At 40.4% G+C, this 15,121-nt stretch overlaps 1 protein-coding gene across 5 annotated transcripts in view; it reads right to left on the bottom strand.

The window, feature by feature from the left end:
- MAGI1 (membrane associated guanylate kinase, WW and PDZ domain containing 1) overlaps positions 1-15,121 on the bottom strand; it is a 616,636-nt gene that overhangs the window by 112,277 nt on the left and 489,238 nt on the right. For all 5 annotated transcript variants that reach the window (XM_044921244.1, XM_044921248.1, XM_044921255.1 and 2 more), the window contains exons 3-4: positions 14,772-14,891; positions 1,401-1,607 (exon numbers count right to left, since the gene is read on the bottom strand). In XM_044921244.1, coding sequence (XP_044777179.1) covers positions 1,401-1,607; positions 14,772-14,891 — 327 coding nt within the window. The remainder of the gene's footprint in view (positions 1-1,400; positions 1,608-14,771; positions 14,892-15,121) is intronic.

The raw sequence follows: 15,121 nt of genomic DNA, 5'->3' as shown, positions 1-15,121 counted from the left end.
TCATAATAAGACAACTATCGAGAACCAAGAAGCTAGGATAACAAACTAGGTCTCCTCTTCTTTATCCAATGCTTCTTGCAGAAGGGGTGGGTTACTGTTATGACAATAAAACCATCAAAAATTATTTTAATTGTCATCTTGAAGAATTTTAGGCTTCTGGGTTTAATGAATTAGAAAACTTCAGAGAGGCCTATACGGGCTCTAGAAAGCATTCAACTAATACAAGCATTTTTCTAAATATTCTATTAGATTTGCTAACTCAATACAGAGCTTAACTAATTTCCCCTTTATTGGAACTGAGTCTAATCAAGTAATGACTGAAGTGTGGTGATGTCAGGAAAGGTCACGAAGAGAGGGTTAGATCTCATTTGCTGCAAATACATAACTACTCCATAGCGATACTCTAAAATATTGAAGAAATTACTTAAGCAGAGGTAAAATAGGAGAAACAAGCCTTCTTCAAAGTCACCATATTATAAACTGGAGTGACTCATGTCTTATACAGTTGCTACATCTTGAGTTACTATAAAGTGAAAAATATTTTTGAACAGCTCTGGGTCACTACACTAACTCAAGAAATATACATCATAACCTCTGTGAAAGGTGCCCCTAAGAATTGTGCAAGACCCAGCCTGCAATAGTCTCACCCAGAGGCACTGTCCTTGAAGATCCCCTCATAAGATACAGTATACCTAAGCTTCGCCCTCTCCCACTCCCCATGCCTGTATTCCCTCTCTCGCTGTCTCTCTCTCTGTCAAATAAATAAATAAAATCTTTAAAAAAAAATAAGTGTATAATGCAATGAGTAATGTATGATATATAATATAGAATACATATGTAAGATATAATCAAGTATTTATTATTTTTCCATCTTTCTCCATTTGGAGGCAAATGGAAAAACTGCACAAGTTAACTGAACACAGTATACAGTTCCATTATAATCTCTACTCACAAAGGTAGGAGATAAAAGGATGCTGCTAGCCTTCCATACAGCATCAATGGAAATTAAACTGTTAAACAAATTCTCATATTTCTCTTTATAAGCCATCAGGCATAATTATGGAGCAGCGTCAAGGCCAAGAAATAAATGAACAAAATACAAATAATACATATTTTGAAGAGAAGGAAACAATGCTGATTATTCTTGATTCCCTTGTACAGACATTTCCCTCTAGCCCCTTTAAGATATGTTGGCGAAGTTAAAATAGTCCTGCAAAGAAGCATGAAAAATAGATTAGGGAAAAGACCACCTCTTCCCCAAGTCTTGAGTGGTCAGTTTGAATTGTGTCAACCCTTCCGAATAGTTCTTGAGAATAGACACCTTCTCTTCACTCTCTGCAAAAGCCTCGCACCACCCCTTCCCCCGAGGCCATCAAGGGGTAAGGTGGTCTGGTCTTTACCTGTAAAGCTGCTGTTCATTTCAGGAACATCATCCTCCTCCTCATTCTCCGCATGGACTATGCCAGCATTTTGCATATCATTGTAGGACTTGGTTCGCTTTGGGGTCGACTGCTTGGAGCCAGATTGAAGGCTTTGCAAGGCATCCGTCGTGATCACTTTCCCACTGACTGGCTGGCTAGGAGGTTTGGGTGTCCCATAATAGTTTCCTAGGTGATGGAGAGACAAATTTGCATGTTTTAGAAAAAATACCTTTTTTTTTCCCCAAGATTTCACATCCGAATCTCTCAGCACATTAAAAAAAATTTTTTTTTAACTAGAAAACCAGAACACACTGTATTTCATTTCTGGAATAGGTTACAAGAGATGTTGTTCCTACCCAGCTAGACATGGTGATTTCAGAAGTCAGGAGGAAAGCTGCATTGTTTAGTTGCGAAGAACCTACTACTAGGGCTAAAACAAAGCCGGCTGTACTGAATAGCAAAACTTCATCCTCATTACATTTGAAATTCAATTGGTCACCTTTTTATATAATGCTGAATCCAATTTAGAGTTAGCTTCAGAGAAAATAAAAAATTCATTACTGCCAGCACCCTTACATGCCTACAAAGTCAAGGTCACCTTTCCTTAATAAGTGGACTCCATAAGAGGGAACCAGGGCACTATTAAAAAAGGAGGATGGTGAACACCACGTGGCGCCTCTTTAACTGAATGGCAGGCTTGACTCTCAGGGCCATGTGGGGTGGGAGCAAACCCTTGCCAAGTTTTAACAGAAAACTGTGTCAATGGTGGCACGGTGACCACTCTTTTAAGAAATGTCCATTTTACTTTTAGCCACTTTTCCCAACATTTGACTCAGTACGCTAAGTGATTCTGAGCAGTACCTGGAGGGATTTTTATATTTTATTATTTTATTTTAATAAGTGTGTGTATTTTTAAAAAATATAGATTAAAAAATCTAGCTACTAAGTTATGGTAGTAACATAAGGTTTACTTTTAAAATTAAGTGAAAAAGCAATACATTTTTAAAGCGACTTTTTAAAATTTTAAAAGGTATAATAAAAAGTAATTAACTGAATAAATAATAGTAACAGCAGTGAATAAAGTTTCCTTTTGAAAACTTAAGTTAAAAATAAGTTATTTTAAAGAATATATTTCACATAAATAATAGATAACATGTTCAGATATGGACAAAACCATAAAGGTGATTCATGAACAGCCGAAGTTTGAAAAATATAGCTTATAAACAATAATATGCAGTGACTACATGATAAAAAACATCAGCACTAGAATGCCACTAATCTATTCACCATCACACATCTTCTAAAGGAAGGCCAGAAAGATAAATTACAGAGTCCTTCAGTAAATCCTAAGTAACGTTTGTAATTCTTTGCTTAGTGAAGTAGAATTTATACATAATAACAAATCCTGTACACACTGTTTTTTCCCAAGGACTCACCCCACTGTCTAACTTCAGTACATAATTACACAAAATACACCCTGTATTACACAAGCACAAAAGCAAAAGGAGACAGTAACATGTTGCTCTGCATGAGACACATTATTGTTTTATAATTAAAATTTTTTTATTAATATTATTTCTTTAAAATACTTTTTGAACCACCACACTTATGAATATACACACCCACTTTTCTTTGACAGTGGCATGATAGTGTGTGTCAGCAGGGAAACTGACGACACAAGTTAAAACCTGCTGTAGACTAATGGGTACCATGTTTGATTTGAAGGACACCCAAACAAAACCTACAAAACACATTTTGGAAGCTTGTACTCAACTCAATCATCATAGTTCTTTCACAGAAGATGATGGTATCAATTTTTTCAAAAAACTTGTCAGGTTTCTAACTTAAAAGGCGCAGGTGCTGATTATTACCAACTTGAAGAAAGGCATCCCATGTATGTGTTTAGAGGTTAACATGTGTTGCAAGGAAGAATTAGCACACGTACGATCCAAGACTCTTCTTGCATTTCTACCGAGGTTTCATCTAGGACATCCCATGTCTTTGTTGAAGTTGAAAGGAGGCCACAGCGTTGACTTGTTCATGAACTGAAGACCATTAATGAGGTTTAGGTAAGTAAAACAGCTAACTATTTAAAAAATCATCTTCACAGGGGAAAAAAAAACAGAGACAAACTCTAATGAATTTAATTCTAACTCCTTCTGATCACAAATCCACCAAAGAATCTCATGTGTATTTTTGAGTTGGAAGTTAAACAAAGACCAATGTCTACGTAAGACTCCTCCACTGAAATATGGGACCAAAGGATGGGTCCCTTTATTCATAATTTTATAATTATAGAAGCATTATCATTCAATTTCAGTGCCATTAAACCAAAGCAATATTCAGGAAACTGCTGTCACTTGAAAATCAATTAAAACCTAGATATCCTCAGTTTATAACAAAAATAAATGTTTGGAAAAGAAAAGTTCTACTTAAATTTGACAAGTATGTATGGATTTTCCTCAGTTTTCAAGTTCGGAATCTTTCTTAAGTTAAATGATTAGCAGATTTCTCAATGCAACTATAAACTACCCCAAACAATCCACTTATTCATAGTTGTTTACCATTTCTGAAAATTAGTTTAAGATAGACTGGAGACAAAAAAAGTACATATTATTAGGCTGAACCATACTCAATGGCTATTGTAGAAGACAAACTGCTGTGTATCAGCAATCTCATTCCGGTTAACCTAACATATAGGCATGAACAGTACCCAGCACACCAAAGTGGTAAAGAGACAGTTTGGGCTTCAAATCCTAACTGGCTCTGGGATCCTAGGCATCTAACCATTAAACAAACAAACAAACAAAAAAACCCTCTTTGTCCTCTTCTGTAAAACTGGGATTCTAAGAATACCTCATTTCTTTTTTGTTTTTAATATTCAGCATTTTTATTTATTTTATATTAATCACCATACAGTACTTCGTTTTTGATGTAGTGTTCCATGCTTCATCGTTTGTATATAACATCCAGCGCTCATTGCAATACTTGCCCTCCTTAATACCCATCACCGGCTAAGCCATCCCTCCCACCCCTTCCCTCTGAAACCTTCAGTTTGTTTCCCAGAGTCCACAGTCCCTCATGGTTCATCTCCCCCTCTGATTTCCCCCCCCTTCATTTTTCCCCTTCTTCTCCTGAATGCTTCATTTCTATCTAGAGCACCTGTTTTGAGGATAAAACGAGATGGTCCATTGAAAGCCTTTCACCCATACTAAAATGTGCCACTAACACTGAGCCTTGATAAATGCTACTTATGTTGACAGTTTCTGTTTCTAATCTTTCAAATGAGCTCATTCCACCATGTTGGAAGGATTGAGACAATGTGTCTGAGGTACTAGCCACAAGATAACTGAATACTCTTCCTTTACTCTTGTAAAGGAACAAGCAACAGAGCCTGCCAATGACCAAAGAACCTTGGGCAAGGTTTTTACCCTTGGTCTAATACTTCCTCTGTGAGACAGAAATGACAGCCCGAGTGACACTAGGTGACAGCACAGGATTATTGTGAAGATCAAATTACGTCACTTTCTGGAAGGTACCCTGTAAATTATAAGGGGTTATAAATGGGAAATGGTGTAATTATTCAAATCCCTCCAGCATTTCTTATTTCCCATATTGCCTGCAAATGCTACAGAAAAGCTTATTTCTAGTAGTTCTCTAACTACAGAAGGTTCACCTTTCCTTCACAGATCTGTTTTTTTCCCCTCTGTATTCTAAAAAATCATTTGAATTACTAACATAGAAAAATGGAATGTTTCTGATTAAAATCTGGATATACTGAGAAGTGCTGCATGATAAACTGTAAGTGCTGGTCGCTTGGATTCTGTCTCTTCCAGGCAATGTTGATGACAAGTGTGTGACCACAGCCAGTTCACCTGAAACATACTCGTTGAATTAAGGATGTCTGCATAGAAGCTGTTCTCCTACCCTTGGTGTGTCCATGTCCTTACCAGGCCAAAACCTTGGCCCCAGTCAAGAAGAGCCCCTCTAAGGCTGCTGCAATGTGAAAGCATGGACATACAAAGGGACTTGGGCACAGGAAGGAAGGAAGAAAACCTAAACCTTCCAAACAGCCTCAGTAACTCACAGATTGGTCTTAGGGATGGGATTCTGGGTGAATGTGGTTTGGGTGCCCTGACTTGTGTGGATGGGGTTATGTTGAAATCCCATGTTGTCTTCACCACAGGATGGGCAAGATGGGTGGTGCACTTGCCATGGGCCAGTCACCACGGGTTCCACTGCCTCAACCCGCCCTCTTCGCTTTCCAAATCTAGCCGGCCGGCTCCTGGGCATGTCCCTTACAACTCCCCCACTGCTGGCAAACTCTCTGCCTTATTAAGTTTCCACGCTGGTCAGCATCAGGCCATGCCTAGCCACGGCAGAGTGCAAACTTACAGAGGGTATGTGCAAGAGCCTGCCTGTGAGGAATACGTGGATCACTTAATGGTATTAAATAAAAATAATATGAAGAATTATAAGTGTTTAAAAAATTAATTTGGGTTATCACCTGGCAGGCTTCACAGTTTCTAGGAGACATGAGCCCGGCTGTCCTATGGACTCCACGTTAGCCAACACACACTTCCCGAGGTGGCCAGGTTCCCTCCCAAGTGGGAATGTGTGTGTGTCTTGCTGCTATTTTCAAAACTGGCTCTACCATAAAACTTAACAGGGATGGTGGCTGGGGAGGGAGGAGAGGGCAAGGGGAAGACAGAAGAAGAAGCCGCTGCTAGCCTTAATTAACAGGCACAATCTTTGGCCATGACCAAACCTAAGAAAATATTTTCTGACATGCGTTTAAAAATTAATGGGGACTGCAAATCAATTTTTAGAGGCTGATAAAATATTTAAGGAGGACCGTAACCCTGAGTTTTAAGCCAGAATGAATCAAATCTATATGGCCTTTCACTTTGTACAAGTTTAGTATTCATTCACTTCCCTACAGAGAACCCCCCCCCTTTTTTTTTTTGGCCAGGCACTATGCTAGACACCAGAAATAAGATGTAAAAAGGGGACTAAAACATGATCTTCACAAAATGCTCTGTGTGGTATACATCCGTTTTCTTAAATTTCACGCAAACCATAAAGTTCTATTGCATAGAGATTCTGGTTGAGTGGGTCAGGGAAGGGCCCCGAGATTCTGAATTTCTAGGAAGGACTCAAGGGGCACTGGACCATACTCTGCATAGATAGCAGAGGGAGCCAGGTCAGAGAAAACCATTCATCTTTAGTAGATGAGGAACACGGAGGCCAAGAGTAGCAGAAATGCCAGACTTAAGAGTCATTGGCTGATCCAGGGTAAGTAGCACTCAGGTTCTTTGGCCCCCAGTGTGTAATTCTGTGTGGGAGGTGGGTGGGGGCAGGGGCACTTGTCTGTCCTCTTCCTACAGAACATGCTTTTGAAAATAAGCAGAACAGGATGGTAGTGACTATCAATGGAAATCTATAGTATATGCCTTCAATGGGGCAATATCACCCCCAAAGGAGCAAAAATAGGTTTGATTCTTTGGGGGTGTGGTAGGATAAAAAAGTCTTACTCTTTTTATGTGTAAAACTCAGATGTACATAGAGTACATAAGGCCACAGACATCCAGCATATCTGTTTTTGCCTAACCTCAGGGTCATGCCATTACCACCCACTCGTCCTCAGAGACTGTATCCCTGACACCCCTCCCCACCCCCCAACTAGATCAAAGCTGCCCTTAAGTGTCCTCTCAGGGAACCATGTACCTCTCCTTCCCAATGCCCTCTGTTGTAATTATCATATGGTTGAATTCGCCAGTATCTGTCTTTACCTCTAGACCACAAGCGCCACGAGAGCAGGGACCACATCTGCTCTTATACACCACTGCATCTCCAGGCCCTCCAGATGTAGGGCCGGCACATCCTATCATTAGGAATTCTTTGAGAATGAGTCAATACACAAGTAGAGACAGCACACAGGAATGCCAGGCTGGGATGCTCCTCTACACCTCTATTGTGGATCTGGTTTTTAATAGCATGACTCACAGCAGCCTCTTCCCAGTCCATCAATCACATCTCAATGACCTCAGATCCGCACTATTTCATTTTCCACTTGCTTGCTCAGCACATGAAGGTGTCATTCGTAAAAACGCCCATCATTTTCTTTTTACTCTTCCCTGTCTTACCTGCTCCACCCTACGGAACCATGATTTGCACGCAAAGAATGACAATAAGCCACTGATCTATAATGAGATGTTTGTTCTTGCCACTGCCATTTGGCTCTGAATATAAGACCGAAGAGGGTAATGTAATTTAATAGTTTTGTGACCCTGAGCAAGATAAGGGACTTCTCTCTCTGCAGCCTCAGTTCTCATGGTATAAGGGTAAGAACAGTACTCATCTAGCAGGTTTTTTTGTGTGTAGATGAAATTAGATACTGTGTACAAAGTACTCACTCTTGTGCTTGGAACAATGTTAGCATGTAATGAACCCTAGCAGTCTTAAGTGGCACCTACCACTGGAGGCCAATATATGCTCTAAAATATAGAAGAGGGTATTGGTATCAAAATGCGTACTTAAAGAACAACATTGACCAAAATTTACCTTTATTGTGCACCTACCATGTCACTACCCATACATTCACTTACACTAATCTTTATTAATAATCCTATGGAAAAAAAGACATCAGTATTACCATTTTCAGATGAAGACGAGATTCACACAATGTGTAAATGATGAATGGCATTTACACACACATTTGTCTGTTCCCAACATCTATGTTGTCAACTCCAGGAATCTCTGAGGATCTCTAAGTAGGGAATGAAGCAAAACTACCGTAGCACCAGCCTCTTCATCTTCATATGCAGAGGAACGGCCAATTGCAGTACAGATTCCCTTTGGTTACTTTCATTATCAACAGAGAACATTCCATGGTGGAGTTTGCCAACAGAGCTTATCACAACAGACGGCTTCCAAGGCCTGCCAAAGAACAGGACTCCAGACGTCTCGTTTTCCTCAATGACAAACAAGAACTCTCTTCACCCCTGCTTTATCTCTGTGTCCCCAAAAAGTATACCCTTGGCAGGTGCTTTCTTGTAGACCTTCTAGGAAGCAAAACAATAACATCATTGAATGCCGACATCCCTCTCTCTCTCATTGACATGCAGAAATATGCAACCCATAAATCGATTTTGAAATGTCACCGTGGCACCATACTTCCATGCTGGGGGAAAATCTTTGCAATGCTTAAAGTGTATAATCAGCCTCTTCTACCCAGAGGCATTTGTAAAACAGGCATGTTTGGAACCACCCCCACTGAACAGTTCATCCCTTGTAAACTCTCTCTTAGAGAAGTCCCAAGGGCTGACTGAAGCAGCAACATGTCTCGCTGAGTGAAAATGTCAACAAGAAAAAAAAAAGAAAGAAAATCAAGGCAGAGAGAGATGGTGCAGTTGATTTATTTTAAGCACCGCATCAAATGAATTTGTTCATTGCCACAATTAGGAAGTTGAGCCAAGGAGGAAAGACATTTATTTCTGTTTTCTTGGCCTTGATGTCAAATCTATCTAATGACAGAATGAGGAGTTGGTTCAAATTGCGAAGCACAGATCAATTATGAGATCCACTAATAACTTCTATGCTTCGTGAGGGACAATAGTTAGATTCCTTATATAGACAGATAGGGCCTCTACTCTGTTGGAGTATATGCAACTCTTGGCATTACAGCTGGTGGCACATGGAAAGTTTCATCATGCAGCCCCTAGCCCCGCCACCAAACACAACCTTTTCCAAAGTTTTTTTTATCTCAGCAAATGGTACAAGCGTCTACCCAGTTATGTAAGACAGAAACTATGAGTCATCCTAGGAGGACTACCATCACTTGCATCTTCTACCTCCTTCTTATGATAACTGACATATTACCAAGTCCAGCTTTTTAATCATATAAATATCTCAAGATTCAGTCAACTTATTCACTAATACCACCACCACAGTCCAAAGCTAACTCCATCTAGGGTTGCCAGATAAAATGTAAAACTAGATGTTCTATTTTTTTATTTGTTAAATCTAGCAATCTAACTCCAGCTCAACTACTACAGCTCACTCCAATTATTACTTCTACAGGAAAAGCTTTTCCCAACCCCACAAAGATCAAATCTCCCCAACCTATAGTCTCCTCTATAGACCCCAGCACACTCACAACTGTACACTTATTTCTGTAATTATTTGAATGCTGCGCCTTGTGCACTATATGATCGAGGAGGGCAATGATCATATGTGGTTTTGCTAAGCATTCTATTTTTGATGAATAAACAACTGAAGAAACAAACTAGTCATACAGTCTACAAAAGAGGTATCCATTTCCAGGGAGCAGAATGGGAAATACTGGCATATCAGTCCGGCCTGTGACATGACTTGGGTGACGGGCTTTTGGCCAGGCTTTGTCCCAATTCTTTTTAGTGTCTTAGACCAGTCTCTCCCTGGATCTCAGTTCTGTATCATTTCCAGCTTTAAAATCCCACAACCCTGCAACTCTTAAACCCCAAACATATATTGACAGTTACCCGGCCCTGAGGTGTTTTTTGTTTTTTTTTTTTTTTCTCCCGGCCCTGAGGTTTTATTGCTTCATTCTACTTTTCTGCCATTTCACACGTCACTGAACGTATCCACAAAAGAAGATCACCCCTGCTCTGCAGTAACATGCTCTTTGGGAGGATTCGAAATTATCCTTTTTAAAGGAGCTTAACTCTTAAACATGTGCTTAGCTCTCTGAAGTCAGCTGAGTGAGAAGGGAGGGCTCTTCTCGAGTAGGTGCTCACCCTTCCCTGCAGAAGCTTTCATTCTAGAGCTGCGCTGTAAAACATGGCAGCCACGAGATACCTGTGACTATTTAAAGTTAAATTAGTTTAAATTAAACTAAATTTAAGTCAGTTTCTCAGTCACAATAACCACTGCGGCTAGTGACTGCCATGTTGGGCAGCTCAGAATACTGAACATTTCCATCACTGAAGGAAGTTCTATTGCATTGCACTAGTTCTAAAGGAAACAGGGCATGGCTCTTTGTCCCTCCTTCTCTAGAACCAATGTTCTGACCTTCTCTCGGTTCATCCCACTTGCTCTCTTTGGATTCAGACCTCGGGGCTGGTGCTGACTTCCAAACTCAAGCACTGTCCCTGAGTCTCTCACTTGAAACCATGAGGTCCTCTGACTGTCACTTCCACAAGGGGTCTCCTCTGATGGGAGATGAGATGTAGTGCCCTTGAGGAATGCTTCTGGAGCACCCTATTTCCCTTCTCAGAACACACATCACTTCTCTTGAAACTGTTTAATTTGCTTCACAACACTGAGGGGCTGCAGAGGACAGACTATGGGGCCAGGCAGCCCGGGGCTGGGATCCCAACTCTATTCCTGGCTCACCATGTGAACTTAGAAAAGATGACTGGCCTCTCTGGGCCTCATGCTCTTCTTCTGTAAAATGGGGAATCAACTGTACCTACCTCATAGGATTGGTGGGTAGTTAAGTGAGCAGCTGCCTATAACATACTTTGAAGAGCATCCAGCACATAGTGCATGCTGGACAAGTGCTGGCAAAAATGAATAACTAAAAAGTGTAAGCATCTTCAAATGCAGAGCTGCTTTGGTTTTCTGTCCTGTACATCACGCCTCATGCTACGGAACAACATCCAATGCAAAGCGAATGCTCAATAAATACTTGCTGAATTGAACTGTGTATGTGTAGATGGGCTTGCTGGAACACCGCACCGCTGGAAACTTATGGTATAGCCATATTCAGAACAGTGTTAGCAAGATATCTGTGCAGGGATGCTCACTGCTGCCATGTTTACAAAGTACCAAAAATGGGGATGGGGGGCGGGTAACATCCTAAATGTCCACCTGCAGGGGACTGGTCAGCATACACTGGGATACTTCACAGCATTTTAAAAGAGCAAGATAGAACTGCATGGGGTAATATGGAAAGATTTCCAAGACACGTGAAGTTGGAAGGGCAAGAATAGAGGGAAATGAACGAGAGTCCATAGGCGCATGCCCTGTGTGTGTACATTTTCTGAATCTCTGCACTAGATCCTTTCACTGTGGCTCCCTATGGGGAGGAAGGGAAGCAACTTGGACTTAAACATGTTTACATTCTTCACTATAGTAAGGATTCCATCATGTACATTTATTACTTTTACTCAGAATGATCAAAGTGGCTTGCATTAAAGAGTGTGCTGTGGGGGCGCCTGGCTGGCTCACTCGGAGCACGCGACTCTTCATCTCAGGGTCATGAGTATGAGCCCCACAGTGGCTGTAGAGATTACTAAAAAAAAATAATAAGCTTAAAAAAAAAAGAGTGTTTTGTGTCCTTATGCTAGATTTTTCCTCTCTGGAACCAGGACAGGCCAAGAGACAAAAATGTGAGCAGGAAAAAAGACGGTGAGTACCTGGGAAGTAAATAAAGATGTTTTACTGGCAAATGAACTGGTTTACTGACTAGTAGAAGGGGGAGGGAATCCACCAGCGTGGCAATTTCAGATCAGTCGTGTGTGTAAATGTAAGAGCTAACGCTGATTGAGAGCTTACATGTGTCAGACACTGTGCTCAGCCCTTTCCAATTATTGTCTCATTTAATCCTACCTATGAGGAAGCACTATTATTATCCTCATTTTACCAAAGGGAAAATGGAGACACGGAGCATTAAGCAACTTGCCGGAGGGCACACAGCTCCACAGCAGAGGGGCTGAGGTTCCATCTCAAGCAGGGCGGTAGCCCGGTCTGCACGCTTGTTAGTGTCCAATAGACAGCTGTGGTCGGGGCCTGTCCAAGGGAGGCAAGGACAGAGGAAGTTCTCTAAAGATCTATCCAGCCCTATTCCTGTGACAGTATCTGGCATTTAATAAAAATTCCATTTTGCTTCCAGCTTCTAAGAGTCGACATAATACACTTCAGTGCGTTCCAAAAAAGTATGAACTGTCTCCTATGGTAGGGAAATTATACAGCTAAAAGGTCAAAGGCTGACAAACACTGAACAATCAAATGGCTGAAAAACGGAATGGATTAATGCTGGCCATGAGAAAATTTCAACTCCAAAACAACGGAGCAACATTCACAGAAAGACAGTTTTATATGAGACGATCAGGCACTCTCTGAAAAACGTTTCCCTGTTGCTACCCACCACGAAGTTAGGTGAAAGTATGGATGAGTTATTTCTACGACTTTTTAATTACATCCAGGATATTCTTCTTGGGTTTTTTGGGCAAGAGTGTGAGGCTCTGAAAGTCAAACTGAGCTGGGTTTGGTTCTGGGCTCTAGCATTCCAGCACCAGCCATACAACCTTGAACATGTTCCTAAATGCTTCTTGGTCTCAGCAATCCCATCTGAAAATTCCGTGATAATAGTTACCTCTGCCAAAGCGATACCATTAAATGGGAAACAAAGTGACTCCACCTATATGTCATTTGTAATATAAACAACTGGAGAAAATGAGTTTATCTTCCTTGTTTCCCAGACAAGTTGTTGTCTACCCCACATGCTTTGTTCTTCCAATCCAACACATGCCGTTTTGCATTGCACAACCACTCCCACCCTCAACCTTCCCAAAAATGCAAATGGAAGTTTGTTGTTGTTGTTGTTTTTTACATTAGGGGATTCAAGCTCCCAGATGGGCATAACAATGGATTTCATATAAGGACAATTCACTTTCTGAAGATGAAAGATGATTCACATTTGCCCTATTCTGGGCCACCTGAGTTTTTAACTAGATTCACATTTGCAAGACAACCTTGAAGAAGCTCCTGGTACATCCACTTAGCCTCCTTCCCTCACCTCACTCCTAGGCTTTAGTGAATTATCCTTGCTTTGGGTTTTCCCAGACCCCCTCCCACTTCCCCAACCACCAGTCATATCACAACACTTCAAGGAAACTGAGACAATTGATAATTAGCAATGTACTCAAGGGAAATACTCTTGAATTCACAATCAGAAATTTGATTTACATCTGAACACAACCCAGTGTATTTTCACAATTTGGAAATGAGCTGTAGGTACAAAGATAATGCTCTTCCCTTGCACCCTCTCCAAAGAATATCAAACCATGATCAGCATACCTAAGATCCATGACCGTTACTTAACTGTTAGCCACTGCCTGGAACAGGGGTTATTATCATATCAAAGCTATAATATCCCTAATAAAATAAGAGTCTACATTGTACCTACGTTTTGTTTTTAAGTCTACTCTTGCAATGCCCCTGTGATCACCAAATAAATCCAAATTTTAAAAGACTGTAAAGACATACACATAATAATTTGACCAAGTTAATAATCTGACCTAGTTAATAGTATCATATTATGCTCTTCTGTCTCAGATTATAATCCTCAAAAGAGCAATCTAGCTACAATATTGTTTTCAGAAAATGTACTTTGAATTTTTTTCCCTACATTTGGCTTTGACCTTGCTATCCCATCTGTGGGATCTTGTCCTACAGACATATTTTCGCCTGTGTGAAATGATTTATGCCCATGTTATTCAATGCTGTAGTGTTTTGAGGTTTTAAAAATATTTATCCAAAGGGAGCTAGTTAAATAAATCCTGGCTATGCTGATACAAAGAGATTACACAGCCATTTAAAAAACAAAACAGTAAGTGCTCTATTACTAAAACTGCAAAGAACTATAAGACATACCGTTAAAAGACCAAGGTACCAAACAGCATGTGTTGTATACTACCTTTTGTATAAAATAGGGAAGAAATAAGAACACATGCAGAGAACACATATGTTTATATACACACGTGGCACATGTGTCCTTGTATTTACATAAAGAAATTTCAGAAGGGTAATCAAACTCTAACAGCATGGGATGTAATATGGAGAGAAAGGAGAAATTGAAATTAGGCAGATAAAGATAGGTATATGAAAGAGATTACTTATTTAATACTTTTGAGATATTTTGCTTCATGAGCCATATACATGTATTATCTACTCCAAAAATACATTAAAAATCGATTAGTGGTAAAAAAAAAATGACATTCTATTCCTTCAAGATTAAAACAACACCTGTAAAGTCACATTTTGTGATTGACCATGATTCTTTCCCCTCTTCTTTCTAATACCATGCAAGCCCATATTAAACAACGAAAACAACAATACACACACACACACACAGTCTTCAATTAATAAAGGAGAAACCTCTTGAAGAAAAAAAAAGCCCGCAACTATTTTTAAAGAGCTCCACAAAGTCTTACTCCATATATTTTATCAATCATATTAAGGTGAATCTCCTATAGTTGATTAGACTTCACTAGTTCACAAAACACTCTAGCCTGGATGGCTCCCGATCCTCTGATGTGCCCAGGAGAGAGGCAGGCTCACCACCCTCACACAGATAATGCTCACCTTCATAGGTGCCGACTTCCAGAAGGGTCCCGCTCTGCTCGAGGTCCAAGAACTCCTTCACAGTCAGAAAGTTATAGTCCACGCCAGGCACTTCTCCTTCTCTGGGAGATCGGGTTGTGCCTGCAGCCGACAAGACAAATACACAAGACACCATCAGTCAATGAAAACAGGAAGCTCCCCATTCGGTTGTAATTACAATAACCTGTTTTGTAGGCTGGAGTGCCTAACCGTGCCAACCCATCTGCCCAGACAGGGACCTAGGAAAGACAACTTCTTCTTTTTTTTTTTTTTTTTTTTAAGATTTTATTTATTTGACAGAGAGAGCACAAGCAGAGGGAGAGAGAGAGAGG

Source organism: Neomonachus schauinslandi, chromosome 1 (genome assembly GCF_002201575.2).
Source record: "Neomonachus schauinslandi chromosome 1, ASM220157v2, whole genome shotgun sequence".
Taxonomy (NCBI): domain Eukaryota; kingdom Metazoa; phylum Chordata; class Mammalia; order Carnivora; family Phocidae; genus Neomonachus; species Neomonachus schauinslandi.
The sequence above is the reverse complement of the archived record's forward strand: the minus strand, read 5'-3'. Positions and strand labels throughout refer to the sequence as shown.